Source organism: Rattus norvegicus, chromosome 17 (genome assembly GCF_036323735.1).
Source record: "Rattus norvegicus strain BN/NHsdMcwi chromosome 17, GRCr8, whole genome shotgun sequence".
NCBI lineage: Eukaryota > Metazoa > Chordata > Mammalia > Rodentia > Muridae > Rattus > Rattus norvegicus.
In genome coordinates this window covers 40,401,625-40,426,699 of record NC_086035.1, presented here as the reverse complement: position 1 = coordinate 40,426,699, position 25,075 = coordinate 40,401,625, and the positions used below count along the sequence as shown (strand labels likewise).

The window sequence follows — 25,075 nt, the reverse complement described above, 5'->3', positions numbered from 1 at the left end:
TAATAAGCTTGGCATGTGGGCGAAGACCCCCTGCCTCTGCAGAGCAACCTCAAACCTCATGACTGATCTTCATAAGATAAGGGCAAGAAATCATTAATTTGGTGTGAACCTAGTGTGGGTTTTTTTTTTTTTTTTTTTTTTTTTGTTTGTTCAACTGTCCTCGGGCTGAATAAAGCAAAGGAGGATCAAATTTCTTTGACTACAAACCAAAAGCCAAACAGAGTCACAGGTCTGAAGTACTCAGGGTTAGTCTTGTTACAAACTGGGGTGTTGTTGGTTCCCAGCCATGAAATTGCAGAGAACGCCCCCCATTCCTTATGTGACACAGCTTCTGTCATCTTCTTAAATGGAACCATTTGTAGATATTGCAATTTGGAAATTAAAATTGATACAATTACCAAATCTGCAGATCTTGAGGAACTTTGTCAATTTTCCCAACACACCTTTTAGTTTTTTCCTTGTCCAGAGGCCCGCATTTCCTTTAGTTGGCGATGTTTTCTTAGTTAATACCTGCTCCTCAGCCTTTCATGGTTTTGGTGATTCTGAGGCCAGCTCTTTTACAGCAGGTCTCAAGTCAATTCGTGTTTGCATGCTGTTCCCTGTGGCCTGCTTGGGCTCATTCATTTCAGGAACATGGAGTCCAGAAAATGCTGCTTTGTCCTGCTTTCTTGTCCCATCAGAAGGCGTTGCCCAGGAGATATCAGAAACAAGACACCATCGCTATAGGGACATAAAAGTAGTGAGAGAGGAAATACCTCGAATCCTGAACAGCACAGATGGTAATCACAGACAGTCCACCTAGGATTACAAGGTAGAAGGATCTTCACCATTTTGTATAGCCCAGCACCTGCAGCCTCTCACAGCCATGTTGGCCAGATGCCGAGTAACCAGTCCTTCAGTACTGGACAGCACCCTTTGTACACAGTTGTTCTAGTCTAGTTGAGCTAAGCATTGGTATAAACTGGCCTCATCCAGAGGAGAAACAGACTCTTCATACCTTGATGGCAGTAGTCTTTGCATCTTGGAGGGAGATGTCCCTGTTAGGTTCTTAGCCACTGACATTGCTTTCTGCTCTCCCACAGGTCCCTGGGATTGGAGGTGCTGCCTCCCTCCATGGACTTTTGTTTTAAAATTTTTATTTATTGGGGCTGGGGAGATGGTTCAGCAGTTAAGAGCACTATTCCTTTTCCAGTGGATCTGAACTTGATTCTCAGTGGCTCATAACTCCAGTTCCAGGTTATCTGGTACCTAGCATTCATTGTGGTGCACAGAATACATGTGCAAAATACCCGTGCACATAAAATAAAGATAAATAAATATTTAAAAAGATTTATCTAAAACTTTCATTATATTTTATTTTGTGTGTGTGTGTGTGTGTGTGTGTGTGTGTGTGTGTGTGTGTGTGTGTGGTTTGGGACAGACAGATACGTGTAACCCATGGCACACCTGTGGATGTCAAAGACAACTGGTAGAAATTGGTTCTCTCTTTCCATCATCTTGGTCCTGGGATCCAACTCAAATAACCATGTTTATTGGCAAGTACCCTTACCAATCCATCTTGTTAGGCTCCCCTTCCTTACGTTTGTGAGAGATGACTCAAAAGTCCCCGAGAAGATGTTCATACAAGTGACAAATGCCTGTCTAGTATCCCAAAGGACTATTTGCCTTTCAAAGAGACAATAAAATGTTCAAAATACATGATTTTTCCAGACAACTGAGAGCAGGGAAATCATTTCAGCAGGCTGAATCAGGCTCTTACTTAGCGTTAATTGTCCTGCCAGTGAATGACGTGGATATGTGGTGCTGACAATGATCTAATCTTAATCACAAAGCTACGTGACAAGGATGCCCTGTGGAGAGACTTGGAGACTGACTGTGCAGGTGCACTGTTTCCCTTCATCAGGGTCCACCCAGAGTACATGATAAATCAGCAGCTCTTGCCTGCATCAGCTGACATTGTGTGTTGGCCTCTGATGGTTTCCTCCTCCCTTTATCACTGCATTCATAACTGGAATTCTACTGTACAGAGCATTGTTCTGACTTATTTGTTTTACCTTATTTGTGTTAGTGTGGATATAGGTGTTTATTTTTAAATTTTACTTACTGTTACTTTTGTACATATGCACATCACATACAAATGTGTCGCACTGTGCACAAGGAGGTTAGAGGAACTTTGTGGCACAGATTTTGTCCTTCAACTTTCCCTTGGGTTCTGAAGATGATCTTAGGTCATCAGACTTACATCATGAGGTAGCTTCGTCACCTGGTGGGACCGTGGATATTTGTTTTTAGCTAACATCCAATGCTGTCATTATTAATATTGTTGCTTATGTTATCCCTGCTTTGGACCCTGGTCACTCCATCAAGATGGCTGTCAGGGACCTGCTAGTCTCTGAGTACGTCCTGATTTTCTAAAATCAGAGATACTGCAGACTTTTCAAACCCATCATCTGGGCATGGGGTGTTCCTTGCTCTTGGGGTATCACTGCTTGGAGGTTGCTCCGTATGCAGAGCTAAGAAGCATATGTGTGAGGACACAAATTCACACAGCCACATTACTCTCCACCCATTCATCTGTGTAAATGTAAATGTATGCAGATAGGCTTTCAGACATCCGAGTTCATCCAGATACATCCAATTATATCCCAGCACAGTAAGACTCCTTCTGCTCTGCATCCGTTCCTTATTCGTAATTCTCTGTATAAGTTTCCATGTGTTAAGTACACCTCTGGAGCTCCCACATCTTTCTATAACAGTGGAAACCCCTGCCCTCATTATTAGCCACATTAAATTATATTAAATTATATACTATGATGTGTTATGCACACACAAAATAGTTGCAGGACTGCTAGCCCATACTTATACATGAAGCACTTTGGTAACTACAGTAATAATATCCATTGGGTGCTTTTGTGTTTTGATTTCCCAGTATACAGCAAGGATCCTCTTTTCCCAGGCAACATGGATGAGTCCTTACTCCCTCTTCCACGGTATTAGTCACTTTTTGTTGGTTGTTGTTGCTGTACCTGCATAACAGACAAACAGCAACTTAAGAGAGGAAGGATTGATTTATTTTGTCTTACAGTCTGAGGATACATGGCTGAGAAGGCTTGGTGGCAGAAATGTAAGGTATCTGGCCATACTGCATCTGCACAGGAAACAGAGAGGAGACAGGAAGTGATGTCAGGCTATAGGATGTCAGGGTCCATCCTTAGTGATCCATTTCCTCCATCCGAGCTGTACCTATTAAATGTTACACATTGTAAAATAGTGCTACCACCTAGGATCAAAAGTTCATGCACATAAACCTATGGTAGATAAATCACTTTTAGACCTGGAACGCACCCATTTTGGTCTGATTGTGTTGTTGATGTGTAACAGGTTTATTTATTTCTGCTGACTGAGTCAAACATTTCGAGAAGCTTCTCCTTTGAAGGAACTCTTACTCTGGAATTTGAGAATGGGCTGTATTTCAGCGTTCACGTGCATAAGTAGGGATGGGCCCTGGCATGTCTTGAGAACAAAGGGAAGGGGTTTTTATCAGGACAGAGCAGCCTACAAGCTATTATGTGAGAACTCTTAGAGGGCGACTGATGAGATGGCTCTGGTTAAGAGCACTGGCTGCTCTTGCAGAGGACCTGGGCTTGGTTCTCAGCACCCACATGGCAGTTTATGGTGGCCGGTAACTCCAACTTCAGGAAACCCCATACCCTCTTTGGTTCTCTATGGGTATTTCATATGTGAGGTAGATTTACATACATGCAGGCAAAACTCTCAAATGAAGTAAAATAAAAATTTCCCCAAAGTTTTGTTCTTGTTTTTGTTTTTAAAGAACAAAAGCTTATTGCTTTTACAGTAGTAACAGGGAGCTAGCCCATGCTGACGAGAGACTGTCAGATGGTCTTAAGGTCCTAGGGACAGTCCGTGGACACTTGCCAAAGAAAACAACATCTGAAAGATGAAGCTGGTAGCTTCACTGCACTGGCCCGGCAGGCTGTTCTTCAACAATCGTTTCTGACCTGAGGAATTGGTTTGCACTATTTCGCCCTTGTCTCTTTTCTCATTTACAAGAGCGTGTAAAAGTTTAAGATTTCTTCACTCAGTCTAAACTTGTCAGTGGTTTAGCATTTGTCTCTTATGTTCATCTTTTTCTTAGCAGAACTCAATTACCAATATCAATAGTAATATCAGTACCGATACTGATACAAATACCAATCCCAAAACCAATACCAGTCTTCCCTTCAGAGCATCACACTCTCTTGGTTCCCTTTTATTTCCCTGATTCTCTTTATTTCTCCTCTAGTTTTTTTCTCCTCCGTTACCTAACTCCAAGGGTTGATCTCGAACCCCCTTCTTCCCTTCCTGTTCCTTCTTTAGTATATTCATTACTTTTGTTGCTGTGACCCAGCAACCCAAGGAGAGAAAGATCTATTGTGGCTCATGGTTTGGCGGATGCAATCCATCACAGCAGGAAGGCATTCCAGGGGCAGTGAAAAGCAGCTGATCACCTTGGCTCTACAGCTGGGAAGCAGAGGGGAATGGAACCAGGCTCCTCAGGGTTTCTCTCTCCCCCAAGTTTATTCATGCATGAGCTTCAAGTCTGTGGGAGGGTGCTATCCACATTTAATTTACCATAGACCCTTCTCCTCTAACCCTCTCTGGAAATGTCTTCACAGACCCCCACACCCAGGAGTGTGCCTCCTAGATGATTTCCACTCTAGTCAGGTTGGCAGTGAAGATTAGTTATCACACTTGATAAGTTCATTTAATTTCATGGCTTTAAATATCACCCATGCAATAATTATCCTCAAGTCTGTGTCTTCAGCCCTGACTTCTAAGCTTCCAGCGATCTGTGTGGATGACACAGGAGGCATTCTGGGAATCTCAGATGGTGTAAGTGCAGTAGTGGCTGGTGTGGGTGAACTTGACTCATGGTCATTTCTTCAGGTAGAAGTACTTCACTAACGAGCTGCAGAAACACATTGCCTAGGACTGTCCATTTAAAAAGACATAGATTTAAGAGTGTCGCCGTCTACCCTAGAAACTGAGGTATTCGCTCAGGCATTGCTTATTTCATTGGTTGTTTTTTAAAAAGATTTATTTTATTTATTTCATGTATCTGAGAACAGTGTTGCTGTCTTCAGACACACTAGAAGAGGGCATCAGATCCCATTACAGATGGTTGTGAGCCACCATGAGGTTGCTGGGAATTGAACTCAGGGCCTCAGGAAGAGCAGTCAGTGCTCTTAACTGCTGAGCCATCTCTCCAGCCCATTTCATTGTTTTTTTTGATACAGGGTTTTCCTATGTAGCCCTGATTGTCCCAGAACTTGCTATGTAGAGCAGACTGACCTCTAACTCCAGAGGTCTGTCTGCCTCTGGCTCTAACCCTAAAGGTATCTGCCACCATACCTAGCTCACTGTTAATCAGTTCACTTGTGTGGGCACATGTAGATATGTGCGTTCCACAGAGCACATGTGGACATGGGAGGTAACTCGGGAGTCAGTTCTTTCCTTCCACCCTCTGGGTCCTGGAGATCAGACGAAGGTCTTCAGGCATGATGGCAGCCACCTACTGAACCATCTCATTGGCTCTTCACTGGGACTTGTATCAGAGAAGTATTGTTATATAAGTGTAGGAAAAGTGTTTATTAACTTCAGATTCTGGATTAATGTAAGTTAGAAACACACTTAAATCATTATACTTTACTTTCAGAAAAGGAGACGTCTCAGGCCAGAACAGCACTTGCACACTGAATGGTTTTGGTTAAGGACAGAATGAATGTTTGTGATTATTTAGAGCAGGGAAGAGGCACCATGGGCCTGACTGTGCATTATGTAACACTGACGTGCCACGGAGACTTGCTTCCTGGATCTTTTGCCTTTTCAAAAGCAATAATGCTTGTCAATGCAAATCTAGTTCTTATCCTGTTTGTCTTGTGCAGCATGTGGCTACAGATGGAATGTCTAGAAAATAACCAAAATGAAGTTTATAGATGATTTTATAGAAAAACTTAGGTGAATATAGCAATTTATAGTCTCTCTCATACCCACATTGATGTCATTTTCTCAAGTTATGAAAGGAGACCTGGAGCTGATTCCATTCTTTGCAAACATCAGAGATTCCTGTTGCCTTAGTGGTTATTTGACATCCAGGGTTAACAAAGTCATATCTTTAATAGTTTAAATTCCAAAACTTTTCTTTCTCGCTTAAGATACTTTGCATTATAGTAATAGTTTAATGTCTCTGGAGAAACTAAGAACTTTAAGTTATTTTAGGGACATGGAAGTGAATGCATGACTCATATCCTAGGTCTGCAAATGTAGACTCACCCAGATGATGAAGTAGTGCATGTCGGGGGATGCAGTAGGTGAAGAGTTGTTGACATTCTAGGGCTTGAAATGAACACCCAGCTTAGGGCTCCCATGGGAGGCTGAGTGTCCCTCCTTTACATTCATACTGTCACTTTGTCACTCTTATGCTCCAGGGAGAAAAAGTGATAGAAGTGATGGTGATGGTGGTGGTGGTGGTGGTGGTGGTGGTGGTGGTGGTGGTGGTGGTGGTGTGTGTGTGTGTGTGTGTGTGTGTGTCTGTCTGTCTGTCTGTCTGTCTGTCTGCCTGCCTGCCTGCCTGCCTGTACATGTGTATCTACACAACATGTGGCACATATGTGGCACAGGAACCCTGGTTTCCATGCATGTGTAAGATGTCTCCCTATTCTACGTGCCTCCTTCTCCCGCCCTGACCATTCTCATCTGGGATTGCTAGCTGCACTGTGTTGGATCTCCTGTATTCTTAGTGAAAATGTTTAGTCTGCTTCCCAGATTGGTTTGGTAACCTAGACCCAATGTGGGAAAACAAAACAAACTAGAAGCTGCTGACAGTGACATAGTACGTATAGTGTAGTAAGAAAGAACACGCAATAAAAGGTACAGTCCTGGCGGCGTTCTTTTTGAATGCTTGGTTAGTGGCAGTTCCCGTAACTCCTAAGAGTTCTCTTGGGTTAATTGGTTATTTTTTAACTTTATAGGGGTCATATTGTTCTCTTCAGCATAGAATTAGAGGGAACCACACAGACTTATGAATGCCTGGACAGTATTCAAGTACTGTCTGGTTTCTATATAAGGCGAAGTGCCCATTGAATTAATCATTTTTAGATTAACTTAATTAGCCAGAGATTTAACATTGCATATAAGGAGTTCCCAGGGTTAATGTGATCTTTCAAAAATATTCCACAGAGTGTAATAAAGAGAAAATTAGACTGTAATGTCAATGGCTTATAATCATTAGACATGTTGGGAAATTGATTTAATTGAATCAAATTTTGTTGAAGACTTATAAATATGAGCATTTGTTTAGTATATACATTTAAAAGTTTTCCAAGAATTAATTTTGTGACAAATATTTTATCTTTTGGAGTGTGTGTGTGTGTGTGTGTGTGTGTGTGTGTGCACATGCACGTGCTGATTTATGCATGCGAAGGTCAAGGTTTTGGGAGTCAATTCTCTCCTTTCACTGTGGATTCCAGGAAATGAATTCAAGTCTTCAGGCTTATATAGAAATCACTTTTATGCTCCTGAGACATCTTGGTCCTCCATTTTTTTATGTATATGTATATATACTCACTGTCCTGGAACTCACCAAATAGGCTAGGGGCCATCAAGCTCTAGGGGTCCTCCTGTCTTTGTTACCCCAGCACTAGGACTATAAATGTACACCACCTTACTTGGCTCCCCGCCACCCCCAGGCTATGAATTCTGGGATCCAGCCCAGGTCTCCACTGAGCTACCAGCCCATCCCTGTTTGGGATCTTCCGTCTTGCTGTGCTTGAACAGCTGACCTATTAATTTGTTTCAAATTGTTTTCCTGCGTCAGGTAAAAGAAGAATTCCATTTAGACAATACCTGAAGACAAATGTATAATCCATTCCATAGTAAACACATTTGGCAAAACTATCTGAGTAAGAGATGATAAGCAGGCCTGGCCGATGAGCCCAGCCCATCTCCTGGGAGTTGGTGCCTGTGCTGGGTACAGCGCAGGGATCCGCACAGGCCCAGGCAAAGCTGAGATGTTTCATCAGCTCAGAGAGTAATTGTAGTCTCCTGGGGAAGTTCTAAGTGCTGTGCTCACTGTAATGAGCAACACCTTCAGTGGCTAGGTCCTTCCTGAAGTTAGGTTGGTCGGAATCTTTAAAAATGATCATAGCTGAACAGTAAAAATAGTATTCGACCCGGGGCCTGACTCTACCATCACTTCTGGGATCTGGAATTTCTGTAAGGTTTGATTTTTGTTCTATCTGTGTGCGTAAAAATTGTATTGATGAGATCGTGTCATCTATATTTTATAACAGTAGCTGGAGAGAGAGGAATTTGAGATCATTGGGTGAACATGGCATGTATGCTAATATATAGAATATATATTCATCTTCATATAACCCAGTAAAGACGTTAGTTAGATGATACAGAGAGATGCCGGCTCTTTTTGCTAGTGGACAATTTTATTTTGATGCCTCTAGCAGGCTGAATGGTGCACTAAAACCTGGGAGGAGAAACAAGGGGCTTCTGTGACTATTTGTTTGGCTCCTGAGGTGTGAGGCGGCTCATGGCGATTAGAACAGTGCTAACCACAGGGCTGGTGAAGAGGCTCACTGGGTAAAGGCACTAGCCACCAAGTCCAATGACCAGAGTTCAGTCCTTGAGACCTAAGTGGCAGAATGAGAGAACCATTCCCAAAAGTTGACCTCTGACCTTCACACGCCTACTGTGTGTATCCCTGTCCCAGAATAGATAAACGAGATATGTTAAAAATAGAACATAGACCAGTGCTAACTTTGTAAGGCACTTTATAGTAATAAGTGTGGGTGCAGTTGAAGGCATTTTATAGTTAAAATTGTAAACTTTTAGTAAATAAGTAGTTGTCCTGTAAGGTATCATGAAAAGCAAAGGGGACGAAGTTTACTTGAGTTCTGAGCATAGTTTGTGCTCAAAAAACTCATCCTGATTATTGTTTAGTTGAAGCATTCTATTTCCAAAGTATCACCACTGGGTTATATAGATGAGCGTGTTTACTAGGAAAATAAAAACACACAGCCCAGTAGATAACAGGAGAAGGGAATATCACTTTAATGAAGGATGCACAAAAGATGTTCTTGAAGAATGATACAGAATTTTTGAGGGGAAGAATTCTAGCCCGCTGACTGAACAGCCTGTGAGAAGGTAGATTAATGAATGAGGCCATTGCATGCTGGTTGTGGCCAGAGAACATGAGCTCAAAGCTTGGGTCTAAGGCTGTGAACTTCATCGAAGGCAGTGGCAGCCTCTGAACACTCTTGCACTGGGAAGTTCCATGCTTGAGCCTGTACTGTCTGAAGAATAATTCAGAAGTGGGTGGTTTATTGAGGAAAGGTACCAAAGGCAGAAAATGGAGTGAGAGGATTTGTGAGGTTGTACTTTGAGGAGGAAGGAGCTGTGGGACCCTTCATTGAGTTTTTGTGGTGGCCATTCAGCAGGACGTTGCCTTTCAACTGCTTTGGAAAAAGTGCAAATTCTCTTTGAATACAGAGTGAGACACAGTAACATTTCATGCTTCAGTGACTCAGTGCAGGCTTAGATACAAATAGATTTTTCTAAATCTTCATTTTAGGGTGACGAAGGGGACATGTTCAGTGTCAGGAGAAGATCTGGGCAACAGATAGAAACTTGGTTGGCAGTGACTAAATTCCGTTTGATAGCAGTGGATTGGATGAGCTTGTCTAGGAGGATGTTCAGGTTGAGAAGTGAATAGGAGGGAGCAGAATCCTGGAGAGGGGATGCTGACTTGTGACCGTGTGTCCAGAGGAGGAGGAGGAGTCAGCAAAGGAAACCGAACAATCACAACATGTATCAGAGGCAACATATTGCTGAATCGTGGAAGATAGTTTAGCTACACGTTCCTTTAGATTTTTTCCCTTTGCTATCATAGAAGATCATGAGATTAAAAACAACTTGGTGTTGTAGAATTCTGAAATGCTAATATTTGATCTGCTGGAGCTTAATTTTCTGAAGTCTCAAAGAACACAATGATACTAGAAAAATAGATTTAACAGATCAGACATATTGTCGATATTCTGTACTCTTTAAGAAATACTCAGCTTTTGGGCTGAGCTATGGCTCCGTGGTTAAGGGCACACTCTGCTCTTGCAGAGGAACTGAGTTTGGATTCCAGCACTCATGTCAGACAGCTCACAAGTGCCTGTCAAGGAGCTTCAAGGGGTCAGTGGCCCCTGTGAACCCTTGTGGGCATTTGTGCTCATGTGTGTGAATACTCACAGACAAGCACACACACACACACACACACACACACACGCACACACACACGTACACATAATGAAAAGTACAATAACTCTTTAAAAACATATATCCAACTTTAGAGGTAAATATATGTATTATCTATGACAATTATTGAGGAAATGGGCGTTACTTATCCCCTGTACTGTTTCTTTGATCAAACTGTATGGGTTGACTTGCTTAACATTCAGTAATGTTTCCCATGCTGCTTCATCTGTTGCTGTCTTTATACCAAAAGTGTGTTTCTCATTAACGGTATATCAGTCTATTATTCATTCTTTTTGCTTTTTTGTGCTTAAAATGTCATTTCATTTCTTTTTTCTTATACATTAATGGAATTAACTTATCTTTTAGAGTTATTTATTGATTGATTGTGTATGTGTGTGTCATGGTAGTCAGTCACATGGAGTTGGTTCTCTCCTCCACATGGGCTCCAGGGCTCAGGCTACCAGGCTTGTGCAGCAATGCCTTTATCAGCAGAGCCACCTCTCTGGGCCTCCCTGTCCTCTGTCAGAAGATTGTGGCAAGGACATTCCCTTAATGAGTAAAGAGTTCAGGGAAGCAATCACTGGGCAAGGAGTAGGCAGGACTTCCAGGTTGGAGGGGGGAAGAGAGGAGGAGAAAAGGGACTTCAGTCTTTTGGAGGGGTTGGGGTGAGGTGGGAGATTTTAGGGTAGAAGATGTAATGAACTAGAGGCCCCTGGTTAGATGGCAGATCCTGGTGGATCTGCCACTGTAATTTAGTATGGCTTACTAATTAGGCTGTTAGTAGTTTCACCCAGGGATTGAGTTACCTGCTGATTCTAAACTAAATCTGTGTGGTGTTTTCCTTCACTTGGTGACTCAACTGAGTCCCAGAGAAAGATGTGGGATACCCCAGCTAGCCTTGGAATTTGGATGCGTGGGGCTGGGGTGGTAGTGATCAGCCATGGGAACATAGCGAATCAGGTGGTGAGTTTTCGGGAGCTCCGGGCCAGAGAGTCTGCCGAGATGAGAACAGTCTGCCAGTGTCATGTGGCCTGCTGGTGACCGGTGTAGTGTAGTGTGGGGTTGGTGCCCCATTTTTTCTTATTTAACACAACAGAAAATGCTTTCTCAGGTATATTCTGCTGTGTCTAGTTTGCTGAGCCTGTGTAATAAATTCTTCACTTCAGATGTTCTGTTTTACTGCTTCTAGAATTTTCATTTGTTTCTTTTTGAGCTTTCAGTTTATGGTCTGGACCTCTCCATATAACTTGTGTTTGTTTGATAGACCCGTCCCTATGCCATCAAGCTGTTTAATGTATTAATAACAGTTACAGTAAAAACCTTATTTTTGCCTGTCTTGTCGTCACTGGCCATCTCTGGTTTGTTCTTCTTTTTTTCCCTGACAGTAGGTCCATTGTTTTGCAGTGTTGGTTGTGTAGAGGTGATCTTATGTAGCATTCTGTTATGTGTAGGGACTGAAAGCAGATAATACTTTTGCTCAGAAGAAAGGGTCCTGCCTCCTCTGTTGGATGGATGCCAGGAAAGGAGCTGGTTGTCGTCCAGCCCACAACTAGCTTCAGGACAGGCTAGAGGCAGCTTTACCCGCTGCACCCGCTCCCGCTACACCACTGCTCCCAAACATTACGAGGGTAAAATTAGGACTTCTCTCAGGGCTTAGAAGCGAATCCTGAGGAGATTTAGAGGTGTCTCTTGAGAGTTGGTCCAACTGTTAGCAGTATATGCCACTGGAGAATCTATTACCCAGCTCCACCTCCAGCCTTCGCTGCCACTGGGTTCTGTCCCTGCTTCTTTACCTTGCTCCTAGCTTCTGCCACACTTCTGTGTGCCTGAGGACAGCTCCGGGTGCAGAAGAGTTTGTTGGTACTGTGGACTTTATTACATCCTTGTCTTCTCTACAATGCCAGCCCATCCTCTGGCTAACCCGCTACGGAAGGTTTGTCATCCTAGGCATGCAAGAAGTCTTAGATTTCTCCTCACTTAGAGCTCCTGCTCTCTAGAATTTAGATTTCTTTGAAACTTTGTGTGCTTTGAAAAGTGCCTTTCGGTTCTCCTTGTTTTGGCAGATGCAGCTGACTCCTCTAGTGCTCTCTCCAAGCAGGAGCGAGCCTGGGTCTTACGTTTTCTTATGAGTGGAGCATCCTTTTGAAATGGCTGCTCGCAGTCCGCCCTTAGTGCTGTAAAGTCTTTCCTTTTTAGGTGTCTTTTTCAGGTCGTGGACCCGGAGCTTTTCTACGACAAATGGCTTATCTGTTAAGTTCAGGGACAGTTTCTAGAATGAAATAGCCCCTGATAGAGGTTCTGTCCAAGTCACTTATAAGCCCCACGGTCAGCAGCAGAGCAGGCTCAGTCCCGTGGCGTGTGGGCACTGGCTCTTAGCTGTCCTGACATCGAAAATAGAGATGTTGGGGTTAGGAATGATGATGACGACACTGTTATTCTTCTTCTCTGCGTGGTTAGCAGAGATCAAGTCCAGTCAGTGCCTTATGTGTCCCAGACAACAGACTCTCTGCCCCTGAGCTTCACCCTGAAATTTTATTTTTTTATTTTTTGGTAGCGTCTCACTGTGTTGATAGATCTGATTGGCTTGGAACTCACTATGTAGATTAGGCTGGCCTGGGACCCAGAGACCCACCTGCTGCTACCTCCAGAATGCTGGGAGAAAAGGCTTATGCCACCATGCCCAGACCCCTGGGTGGCTTTAAAAATCTCTTTAGGACAATTTATACTTTGCAATGTCTATTATATTGATTCCTAGGTAAATTGTTTCTTATTTTTTATGTCTTTAAACTTTTTGATCCTACATTTTTTTAAAAAGATGAACATTGATTAAATATTTTGCAAGAGACTTGGTTTCCTCTTTGATGCTGGGCGATGTTTGCAAGGTAACAAAGTTTCCCCAAAGATTTTCAAAAAATCCCTTAAATACATACCAGGAGGAAAGTGTACCTAGTGTATGCTGACTGACAGTTGGCAAATGGCTGACTTTAGCACGTTTGTTTCTCTGAATAGACTGGCATTTTAGAAAGTATTGCAAACTGAACCCTTTAAGCAGCGTAACGAGTTTTGACAGGAGGTGAGCGTTACAGGAGATGAGCACTCGTTGGATTGTGAGAATCCATTCTGCTTGCTCTCTTGGGTCCTTAGGCTGACTTTGCTTTTCTTGGTCCAGGGTTGAAAAGGTGGCAAGTGCCAGTTAACAGCCCCTGGGAGCAGCCGGGGTGTGCAGCTGCCACTGCACAATTAGCTCACCAAGCAGCTCTTTAGGCTAACTTAGCAGAATTATTCCGACCTCTCCACATTGATTGATTGATTAACAGATATATTACCTATTTTGTCTAATCCATCATTTATCTAATATCTATCTATCATCTATCTCTATTTTCTATCTACTTTGAACTGTCTTCTATGTTTATATTTCATGTCTCATCTATCAATTATCTATCTACCTATCATCTAGCTATCTCTACCTACCACCATCTATCTATCATATCCCTTCCCCTTTTTCTTCCTCCCTCTCTCTTCCCCTGCCTATAACTTATCTGTTCCCATCTACTCTCTTTGATTTCTTTTACTCATGGGCAGAAATGAGGCCTTGGTCAGAATTATCCCCCTGTCTCTCTGATTCACTCTGCTTCCCTCCTTCCACTATGATAGGGGTTTTGTCTTCCTCTAGTCCTTGAGTGGGACATGTGAGTCTGTGAGTGACATCTCATATAACTATAGTATGTGCTATAGAGACCCAGCCCTGGCTCCTCCTCCCTAGCTGTGTGCTGCTTTTACTTACTGAACTGCCCACACTCCCATCCCCCAGCCATGTCCTTACCAGCCTCTCATGACTGCTGTTGCATTCTGGTCACCTCGAGATTTATTCCCACAAACAATCGGTGATGCCCATTTATTTGAGTGGGTTGCAGGTTATTATGTCAAACCTGCTTAACCTGTTCACCTGTGTGACCTACCCCTGGTCCACCAGGCCTGAGTAAGAGTTGCTTATCCTGTAGCCCTGACTCAGTGTGTTGATACGTAATATCATTCTCTTGCTAATACCGCTTATATCAAAGTTCCAGGGAAAGCATATGCGCTGATAATGGAATTGATAAAAATGTAAGAACTCTTGTTTCCTGTTGTCTCCCATTATCCAGAGTCATAATATTGATCTGGAGTAGCGCATGGCCAACACTTCTCCCCACACCAGAGCTCTGGGAAGTTTCCATCCCAGTTGATTTGCTTTAATTTATTTTGCATTTAGATGTGATGATATTGAAAATACCATTTAGAAGCATGCATGATGAGCAGGGCGGGGCAGCACACTCCTGTTACTCCAGCACTGGGGAGGGGGAGGGGGAGGGGGAGGGGGAGGGGGAGGGGGAGGGAGGCTCATCAGGAGTTCAAGGCCTATCTTGGCTGTATAACAAATCTGAGTAAACCTAGGAAACATAAGAAGCACTCTCGAACCAAGAACAAAAATATACTTTTTCAAAAAGTAAAAATTGCTTTATTTGACGTTCTTAGATGATTTTCCAATTCAGACATATTGTTTTGTTTTTCAGATACTTTTATTGGTCTGTTAGAAAATGACAATGCAGCCATTTAGTTAGTAAGACTTGGCTGGATATAATTAAGATTAGTCTTCAATTTAGATGGTTAAGCATCAACCCTTAGAGACTATCTGTGCCATGCTGAAAATAACCATGGAGAAAATAATTGGTATTCACACAAATGCCATGACATTTTTTCAAAGTTATTCTGATTTTATAACTCAGTATTTTATAAAGTTACAAAATTATTTTGCAACTATATATTTATTTCTCTAAGTTACTAAGGTAAAATGATGTAGACAAGAGCTTTAAAATCATTTCTTTATATAATTTACTTATCTTTAATTAAACAACCTAACAGGGTTTTAAACTACCAGCGAGTATGTGGCAAGATGTATACACATGGAAATCTTGTCAGCTGACATAGTACATGTTGGCCATGTTACTAGGTAGCACTAAGAGTTCCTAAAGTAACGGAATTGGTGATTGCAAACCAAGTAAGTACGGCCCCACACATTCGTGTGGTAATAAGTGCTTGGGAGAAAGAAAGCAAAGGGCAGCAGAGAACGGTGGACACCCGAGCAGCTGTCAGGGGAGCTGTCTGGAAGGAAGTGGAGTGTGTTCAGGAGGTGGAGGATTCTGAGGAAGGGACTGTCAGAGGCACAGAGCAGGAAGGCCTGTCCTGCACATGGGTGGAGCTTCCTTCACACCTCACTTGGTGAGACCTAAAAGCAATCAAACATGCTATAGGGTTTACTGTCTTCTAAGCCCCAGCCTGTCACAGATGGCACAATTTGTGTATTAAGTCCAGGTGTTTACGAAATGGTCTGAGCTGAGCGAATGAAGAGTTCTCAGATCAACTTGAGCTTGCTGTTAAACATCATCAACCTAAAAGAATTGCTTACTCTTTAGTTCAGAAGATTCTCAGTTGTCATTGTTGACTGTGTAGATAAATGTGCAGATTTATGCAAATGAATAGGAGACATTGAGACGACTGAAGGACTGTTTCAGGGAAGGTTGGCCGAGTTTATCACCTCTGTGGGGTACAGTACAGTCAGCTGGCATGAAAGGAAGCAACTCCCCCTCATAGCAGTGTGAAACAGTTCTCACAGCAGATAAGCAAGTTAAAAAGCAAGGTGTTGAGTGGTCACAGCCCTCTAGCACTTAGCTTCAAAGTTACATGTATGCTAGATCTGTGCTGATAACATGCAGAGACCCTATTGAAGGAATAGTGATGCCATTACTCCAGCCTGCTGCCTATGGGATGGGAATAAGAGGGACAGTTCCTTTTTACCATGTGTTTGTTGAGGTCTATGCAGTACATGCTAAGCACGTAAGACAAAACAAAACAGCAGCCTCACTTAAGTATTAATTTAAGGCCGACAACCTGTGGGAATAAAATTGGAAAAGTTGCTACCTTAAAGTTTCAAAACTTGATTCTAATTAAATTCCAACCAACGTTTATTGTATAAGTAGCAGCTGTGTTCTTGGGCAGTGTTTCAGCAACTGGGCAGAGTTCTTCCCTAAACATGGACCATTTCCTAGAGCAAAGACCAGCAGTGAGTATAGCTGTAGCTAGCTGCTCATAGGCCCCTCCCTAGCAAGCTACTGTTGCTGCTCCTCCCCTCCTCTTCTTCCCCTCTCTTCCTCATCTTTATCCTTTTCTCCCCTTCTCTTCCCTCTTCCCTCCTTCTCCTCCTCCTTCTTCTTTCTTCCTTCCCTCCTTCCTTCCGTCCTTCCTCCTCCTCCTTTTTCTTCTTCTTCCTTTTCCTCTTCTTTCAACCCCACCCCCTTCTCCTTTGTTCCCCAAACCTCTTCCCACAATGCCTCACCTTGTGGCCCAGGCCAGAACTCGCAGTCTTCTTACCTCAGCCTCCTCCCTGAGTGCTGGTGTTATAGACACACTAAGTTATGTGCCTTCTTATGGGTGACTTTAGGCAAACTAGCTAAGCTCCAGTTTCCTCAAGTAGTAATGGTACTCGAGTGAGTAGTTATTTTGATGATGAAAAGAAGTGCAGCATATGTAAATTAGCATCACAGCACTTCCTGTGCAGTGAGACACAATAGGTGACAGCAGTTTTTATGTCAAATCGCTACCCTCTGCTTATACTTTTTTTCCCCCACTTTTTGGGTGTACTCATTAGTTTTTGGCAACTTCATATAAACTAGTCATCTGGGGCGAGGGAGCCTTATTTGAGAAAATGCTTGTATCAGAATGGACTGTGGGCAGGCAAGCCTGTGGGGGGCAATTTCTTGACTAATGAATGATTTGGACAGGCCCAGCCCACTGTGCGATGCCATCCCTGAGAAAGGTGGTCTTGAGTAGTGAAGAGAGCAGGCTGGCAAGCCAATAAGCAGCATTGCTGTATGATACTTGCCTTAGTTCCTGCCCTAGCTTCCCCAAGTGACGGATTGTAATGGGGAAAAAGCCAAACAAACCCTTTCTCCTCCAAGTTTCTTCGGTCATGGCATTTCTAATAGCAATAGGAAGGAATATAGTATAATGGGAGTCCTCACCCCGAAACCTTGAGTGCTGCCATTGCTTGCTGTTGCTGCAGCAGCTGCAGCCACTGCCGGAGGAGAAAGGCAGCAATGGGGCAGAGTGCAGTCGAGTGCAGCCTTGAAGAGGAAGCACAGTTCCAGTTGGGTAAATGGACAGGGCATTTAGGCAGGGGAAGAGGTGAGGACACAAGGCATGACTTAGGGGTAGTAGCAAGCTGGCTACGTCTGCAGCTTACAGCATGCAGTATATGGACAGAGCTTTGGCAGGAGATGGGGGCAGAAGAGCCTGGTCCTGGACCAGGATCCAAAGTTCGGTTTTCAGCAGTACAGTCAGAAACCAGATAGGAAGATAGGGTAGGAGTTGGTGTCGCATAAAGCAGAGGGATAGAGGGAGAGGGAGGAAGGGGAGGAGGGAGAGGGAGGGAGAAGGGAGAGGGAGGGAGAAGGGAGAGGGAGGGAGGAGGGAGAGTGAGGGAGGAGGGAAGGAAGGAGACAGGGAGAGAGGGAAGGAAGGAAGAAAGGAGGGAGGGAAAGAGAGAGACAGAGAGAAGAGGAGAGGAGTTGGGAACAAACTTGAGAAGTGTGTAAGGCCAAGGGAAAGAACTGGAGACCGCAGAGACTCTCAATAGTAGTGGAGCAAATAGAGACAGCTGGCAATAAAATGAAGATGGATCATAAAAATACTTCTGAGGTAAATGCAAAGGAGAAAGGGCTGAAGAGGTGGGAGAGCTGGGCCGTGGGGGGAAAGGACACAAAGACCTTCAGGTCTATTGTTTTCTAGTTTCTTGAGATTTGGAACAAAATGATCTGGGGTGTGTGTGTGTGTGTGTGTGTGTGTGTGTGTGTGTGTGTGTGTGTGTTTTCATGCATGTTTATCATAGCTGTAAGTAAGATCTTGGGAAAAGTGAGTGGAAGGTTGGTCAAGCCTTTCTGAGTTCCAGGCTAGTGACAAAAGCCCTTTCTCATGTTTTCCCACAGGGCTGTGTGGTTCCTACTGGATCCTAGACTCTAGAAGCAAAAGGAGATGAGGAGGGCTGGGGAGGTAGGTCAGTTGGGAGAGTGCTTAGGCACAAGGCCCTGAGTTTGGTCTTCAGCACTACAAAAGCTGGGCATGATGGCTCCGGTTTGTAATCTCAGCACTTGGGAGTTGGAGACAGGAGGATGAGAAATTGAACGTCATTTCTGGCTACATAGTGAGTTTGAGGGGAACCTGGAATAGGGATCCTTTATAAAAAAGAAAAAAAAGAGAGGGAAGGGTCAGAGCGGTGATGGGGTACAGGTGATGGACACAGGATGAAGTGAAGCAGAAGAAAAGACTTCTTCAGTGATGAAGGTGGGAATGGAGGAGCTGAGAGAGAGAGAGAGTGCCAAGAGTGGAGAGGAGAGGTGACAAGAAGCCTTCCTGCAGTTGAGGAGAGTGCACTTCGGGGTTCTATAGGATTGCTTGATAGCACTTTTCCTTGAAGGCATTGTTTAAAAACGTGCCTTAATGTGTTTGACCTTTGGCACAGATTGTAACAAGTATGCATAGGGCTTAACAAAGATTTTTTTCCTTTATTGTTTTGGAGAGCTTCTTTGAGGGCATCTGGTTATTGATGGAGGATGGATCTGGTATGTGTCCAAGTGGAAAGAAAGCAAGGTTTTTACAGAGGCATTGACATGATTCACATGAGATGGTTATTGAAACTACACTGGTTAAGCCAATTAAAAGGTTTAAGTCTTTTTATTAATGTCTAGACCACAAGCAGCCTTGTGCCTCTGAGAAGTCTCTTGGTGCTCAAACTCAGGCATACAGAGTTTTAAAAGGTAAAACACACAAAGACCATTAATTTATATCCAAGTTAGATGAGAGGGCAGAGTAACCTTGAAATGTCCATTCCTGGCAGAGCATGGTAATTATTTTAGAGATAACATGTCAATTATTTTTTTTACTGATTTATTTATTTATTTACTTATTTATTCACCTCACCTCCTGATTGCAGCCCCCCTCCCTCTTCTGCTAGTTCTACCCTCCCATCCCTGCCTCCATTTTCCTCTCCTTTTCTCTTCAGAGAAAGGGAACCCACCCTCCTATCCCTGTACCAATCGGTCCTGGCACATCAAGTTGCATCATTTCCCACCGAGGCCAGACAAGGAGGCACAGTTATAGGAAAGGGATCCAAAGGCAGGTAACAGAGTCCAAGCAAGAGACAGCCTCTGCTCTGGTCTCAGCCATATGAAGACCAAGCTAACATCTGCTACAGATGTGTAGAGGAATTAGGTTCAGCCCTGCATACTCTTTGGTTGGAAGGTCAGTCTCTGTGAGCCCCCATAGGCCCAAGTTAGTTGGCTCTATAGGTCTTCTTGTGTCATGACCCCTCCTGCTCCCTCAATCTTTCCTCCCACTCTTTCTCAGGACTCCCTGAACTTGGTCTGATGTGTGGCTGTAAGTCTCTGCGTTTGTTTCCATTAGCTGCCAGGTGAAGTCTCTCAGAAGACAGTTAGTGTCAGGGGTTATACTTTTGCCTTGTACTTTTCTCCTAGTTTAATTACTTTGGTGAATACATTGGAACCATGGTCAAGGTCATGGAAATCTCAAATATTTTTGCCAAGGTAGACCTGGCCATTGTGCCGAGTCAGGTACAGGGTTGAGAACTAGCCAGGCAAACACAAAATGGAGTCAGAACAAACTTTAGTGATTTCAGTGTAACAGATACCATCCAGTTGCCCTGTTGGAAACTAGCAATTTCTTTCTCTTTGCTTTCCTTTTGAAGGTGAAGCCTGTCATCCACAGCAAAATCAACGTGTCTGCCCGATTCAGGAAGGCGCTGCATGAGCCCTGTACCATTTTGTAAGTTGGAGGAAGAATTAATTGGCTGTGTACTTCCTTGGGGTTTGGAATTTGAATGTTATGAGCACGACTGTTTCAGATATGTTCCTCTTTTCTTTTCTCCTCACAGCTTGATTGCAAATGGAGACCTCATAAGCCCAGCTTCTCGCCTCCTCATCCCAAGAAAAGCTTTAAATCAGTGGGATCACGTACTACAAATGGTCACAGAAAAAATAACTCTTCGGAGTGGGGCTGTCCACAGGTGTGTTGTAACATCTTCCCACAGGGGGATAGTTTGGGAATCCTTGAACATGTTCCCAAAGGTTCTGGAGTCACTGATCCCTAGATTTGACGTTTGTCTGATTCTGCTAAGCTTGAGGTGCTTCCTTTTCTTTACATGAAAACTATGATATATAATGACACTTCAACAGGGCTGTTTCCAACAGTACTTGGCATGTGGAACACATCAGGGAACTTTACCTGTTCTTGCTATTTTAGCATAGAGTAATAAGCAAGCACCATACTACTTTAAGGGGGAAGGACATCTTAACCTCAACAGCCTCTTGATTTGTAGTTAACTGTGTTTTCCCCAAGGTCCCAACTGTCTGTCTCAGGCAGATGCTAGGAAGAGCAGGTGGTCTTATAGAGGAGACAGGTGAGATAGGGGAGACTATCTAAATTAAAGCCAAAAGCATTTCAGTGAAATTAAATTAACCTAGCCTTGAAATTATCTTTTTATCAGCTAATGGATAAATAGCATATAATGGTATGAGTGATATTTAGATGTAAGAACACATTGAGGGCACATACATAGTGCATGTGTGCATGGACACACAAATACACACTCATGTGTCTCAAATTCCAAGCAGTTCCTTTGGTGCCTGTCTTCTCTTTATCCTTCCTGATGCACTGCCCCCTGAACATGTTCTTGCCTGTTGGGCACACACACACACCAAACGTGCGCGTGTGTCCCTCCCCCCCACAGCACAACACAGCCATGGCTTACAGTAACTTCCCTGTGACTGGACCCCGTGCTCTTCAGTTGAATCCATGTTTCTCTTACAGCTTTATCATCACTGATGATTTAAGTATAAACTGTGTTAACTGAAGGTAGTGCTTAATGTATGACAAAAATTCAAGTAGGATAGGAGCGTAAATTTCAAGTATTTCTCTCACCTCCGGTCCACCATCCCTTCTCTGAGTAGCTTTTATACCATAGAAATCAGAACTAGAAACACTCTTTGTATATACAAGAATGCACACTCTCAGCCTTTCCTATCCTCCCTCCCTCCTGGTCTTCTTCCTTCTTTCCTACCATTTTCCCTCCTCCTCTTCCTCCTTTCTTTCTTATGTGTAGTGTGTGTGGGAGCATGCATGGTGTGTGTGTGTGTGTGTGTGTGTGTGTGTGATGTGTGCAGGTGGCAGGATACAACTTCACATGCTCACAGCACACACATGCTCACACCACACACACGGCACTCACACACAAGTGGTTTTCATCATTTCTTGATTTTTATTTATTTGATACACAGGATTGTCTGTTGATTTCCCCCTTTGCATTCTAGATATTTTATAATTATTTTACATTTTTAAATGAATTAACTCAATGTTCTTATGAACTAAATAGTGCTATTCTCTTTCAATAGATATGGCATTTGAGACCCAGAGTGTAGATGCCCAAGACTAAGCTGACACTGGGTAGCATGAGTGGGTGGCAAACATCAGGCTGGCTGGAGCTGGGACTCTTGGCTTCAGGGCTACCTTCTCAATGCATGCCATGTGTTTACTGCATTTTGCATGATCTGTCACTCATTCTGCATGACCCATCTTTGTCCTCACACAATTGCTTTATTGGTTTTCAGCCACACTTTATGTTTAGAGACATTGACTCTTTTTCTGTAAGTTTCAAATGTGTTTCCAGTTTGCATTTTACTTTTTGTATATTAATATTATGAGTTTTTAGTCTTTCATTATGTTCACTAATTTTATCAGCAGCCCCAATCTTCCTGACTCTGGGACTATAAAAATAATTTTATGTTGTTTCGTCTTGTACTTTTAAACTTTTATTTAAGCCTTAGCTACCTTTTGATTTATTTTGGTTTCCGTTGGGAAGTCAACATCCCTAATTATGTGTAGTTTTTAAAGGAAATATAGGCTTATCTTTTGACATCTACATAAATGCTTCCCAAACACATAATATAAACTATACACACAATACAGTTTCTTGTCTAATGTATCATCTCATAGACATGAGCAAACTCTTAGGCAGACACTTAAGTAGATAGGAAAGCACTAACAGAAATAAAAATACATGTTCCCCATACACTTGAATATTTAGAGAAATTAAATTTTTGATTTCTTGAAACAAGGTCTCACTTTGTACCTTTGGCTGGTCTGGGCCTCACTCTGTAGCCTCAAACCCTTGGCAGTCCTGTTGCCTCTCAGTCTTGAGTGCTGCTATCTCAGGTGTGAGCTAATACATCCACCCGGGAAGCTTAATCATAATTCAGTGGTCGGCTTGGTGCTGTTCACTTGGGAGAGCCCACTTTCCCCTAAATGAGCATCGATAAGTCTTTCTGTTAGGCATCCATATATTGATCTAATATCAATATGTCTTAGTGTCATTCATCAGTATATTCATTAATAGTAGAAGGCCAGCATGCCTTTCTGTTATACATTACTATATTAATTGACCAATAGCATCCTCAGACACTGGCTCAGCTCCCTTTGCATGATCCTTGTGCTTTGAGGCAACAGAAGGAAACAGGTCAACAGGGGCTACATTCACGAAACATAATGAGTCACGGGTTGGAATTTACTCAGTAGCTTTATCTACCTGCAAGCTAAGCCAGCCACCTCTTGGCTGGGAGCTCCTGGAGTCCATAACAACACTGCCGTTTAATTTCTAGTGTAACAGTTAACTGCTGATTTGAATCTGTTTTGGAGGAATGAGGGTGAAGAATGTCTGGCCGTCTGACTCTGGCCAGTGGGTCTCGGCCAGGTGACTTTGCTTCCAGGAGACACGCATCTGTGTCTGGAACCATTTTTGTTGAACTCAACTGAGCGTGTGAACAAATACATTCAGAGCAGAAAGCTGGTTGCTGGACACCCTACAATAGTCAGGGGAAAGGGTGGGGGTGCTGCTGGGCACCCTATGGTGGACAGGAGAACTTCCCTATAGAGGACTGGCTATGGAACCTTTGCTTGGGATTGGTGGTCTCAGTACAGCAGGACAAGCAGAAATCTGGTTTGTGCTGCTATTGGTACAGTCCTAGAGATACCACATTATAAAGACACGTTAGCATTTGTATGCTGACCAATTCTAATACTTTTCAGGGCTTTGTGGATATTTTCAGACTTCTTGGCTCTAATATGGCCAAGCTGATATCAATGGGTCCTTTTCTTTCCTTTTTGAGACAAGGTCTGTAGTCCTGGCTAGCCAGCCTGGAACTCACTATGTAGCCCAGGCTAGCCTTGAACTCCTGATGTTCCCACCTCAGCTTTCCTGGCACTTGAAGGATTTTATTATGTTACTCACCTTACTATGTAATATAAGACATTTGAAAATTTTATGTTGAAACCTTGCAACTACTTTTGTTTGTAATTTTAAAAATTACATTATCATCATAGTTTAGTTTTCTAGTGGCCTACTTTCCTCTATTAACAAAATCTGTAGATAATTTAAGCCATCTAGAAAAATACCAGTGTTCTCATAATAAGTGACATATTACTCGCAGTTACAGCAGCAGTTCTACAGTGAAGGAGGCTCTACGAGCCCCATGGCTCTGGGCAGATCGTGCTCACTCTCCTGCTTAGGCCTGGCTGAAAAAAGGAGGCAGAGGCATGCGTGCTCTGCAGTTCTGCATCATTAGTGCTGCTGGCTAGCTCCCGCCCTGCTTCCCTCGCACCTCTTTTTGCTGACCCACTTCTATGTGTTTGGCTGTGGTGCCTTGGCCAGAGGCTACCTTTAACTGAGAATGGGGCAGGATGCTTGCTGGCTTATGAATATCCCAAGAAAATACACATAAACAGGGTTGATAAAACATTACTCAGTCAATCTCCCAGGGAAGCCAAGCTTGATTTAAACACCATGTCTGGGGGAAGGGGGTTGGGGCTGGTGAGGTGGCTCAGTGGGTGATGGCATTCACTCGAATAAGCCTGAAGACCTGAGTGTCATTCTTAGAAGGAGAGAACCAAGCCCTGAAGGCTGCCTTTTCTATCCAGAGTCACGGTGAGGCACATGCTTGCCCTACCTCCAAATCATAGCAAAGGAAAACAAACATATTCTGTACAGGTTTCTATGGTACCAGAATTGGTCTCTATGGTACCAGGTTCCTGTTCAGCAAAGGTCATGCCCACATCTCTGGTATGATGGGGGATTCCTGTCCAATCTGTTGACTTCAGAACCAGTAATTGAAAGACTGACTGATGAGCCCTGTCACCGGGGAAGTGCCTTTACTTAGTTATGATTTTAAGCAGCCCTCTAAAAGCTGTGGAGATTCTGAATGTTGGCATTGGTGTTTCGACAGGCTGTATACATTAGAAGGAAAACTGGTTGAGAGTGGAGCAGAGCTGGAGAACGGGCAGTTTTATGTGGCCGTCGGCAGAGATAAGTTTAAGAGACTACCGTACAGTGAGTTACTTTTTGACAAGTCAGCAATGAGAAGGCCTTATGGGTAAGTCCTCGTCTTTGCTCACACTCTCAGTCCTTAGCATGCAGGGTGACATCAGTGTAAAGGAGAAGGGGGAGGGGGAGTAAGAGTGGGCAGTGGGGGAAGGAAGGCCACTATCACATGTAGTCCCCAGTATTTGGAACATATACACATAAGTGCGTAAGGATGCTAGGTAAGATGGTGCATGTGGTATTCCCAGCACAGAGGTGGAGGCAGGAGGGTGAGAAGGTTAAGGTTAT

General features: G+C 43.4%; 1 protein-coding gene across 4 annotated transcripts in view; it reads left to right on the top strand.

Moving 5' to 3' along the window:
* Dcdc2 (doublecortin domain containing 2) overlaps positions 1-25,075 on the top strand; it is a 185,749-nt gene that overhangs the window by 33,058 nt on the left and 127,616 nt on the right. For all 4 annotated transcript variants that reach the window (XM_039095510.2, XM_039095509.2, NM_001106110.2 and 1 more), the window contains 3 exons: positions 20,108-20,184; positions 20,294-20,425; positions 24,693-24,839. In XM_039095510.2, the coding sequence (XP_038951438.1) occupies positions 20,108-20,184; positions 20,294-20,425; positions 24,693-24,839 (356 nt within the window). The remainder of the gene's footprint in view (positions 1-20,107; positions 20,185-20,293; positions 20,426-24,692; positions 24,840-25,075) is intronic.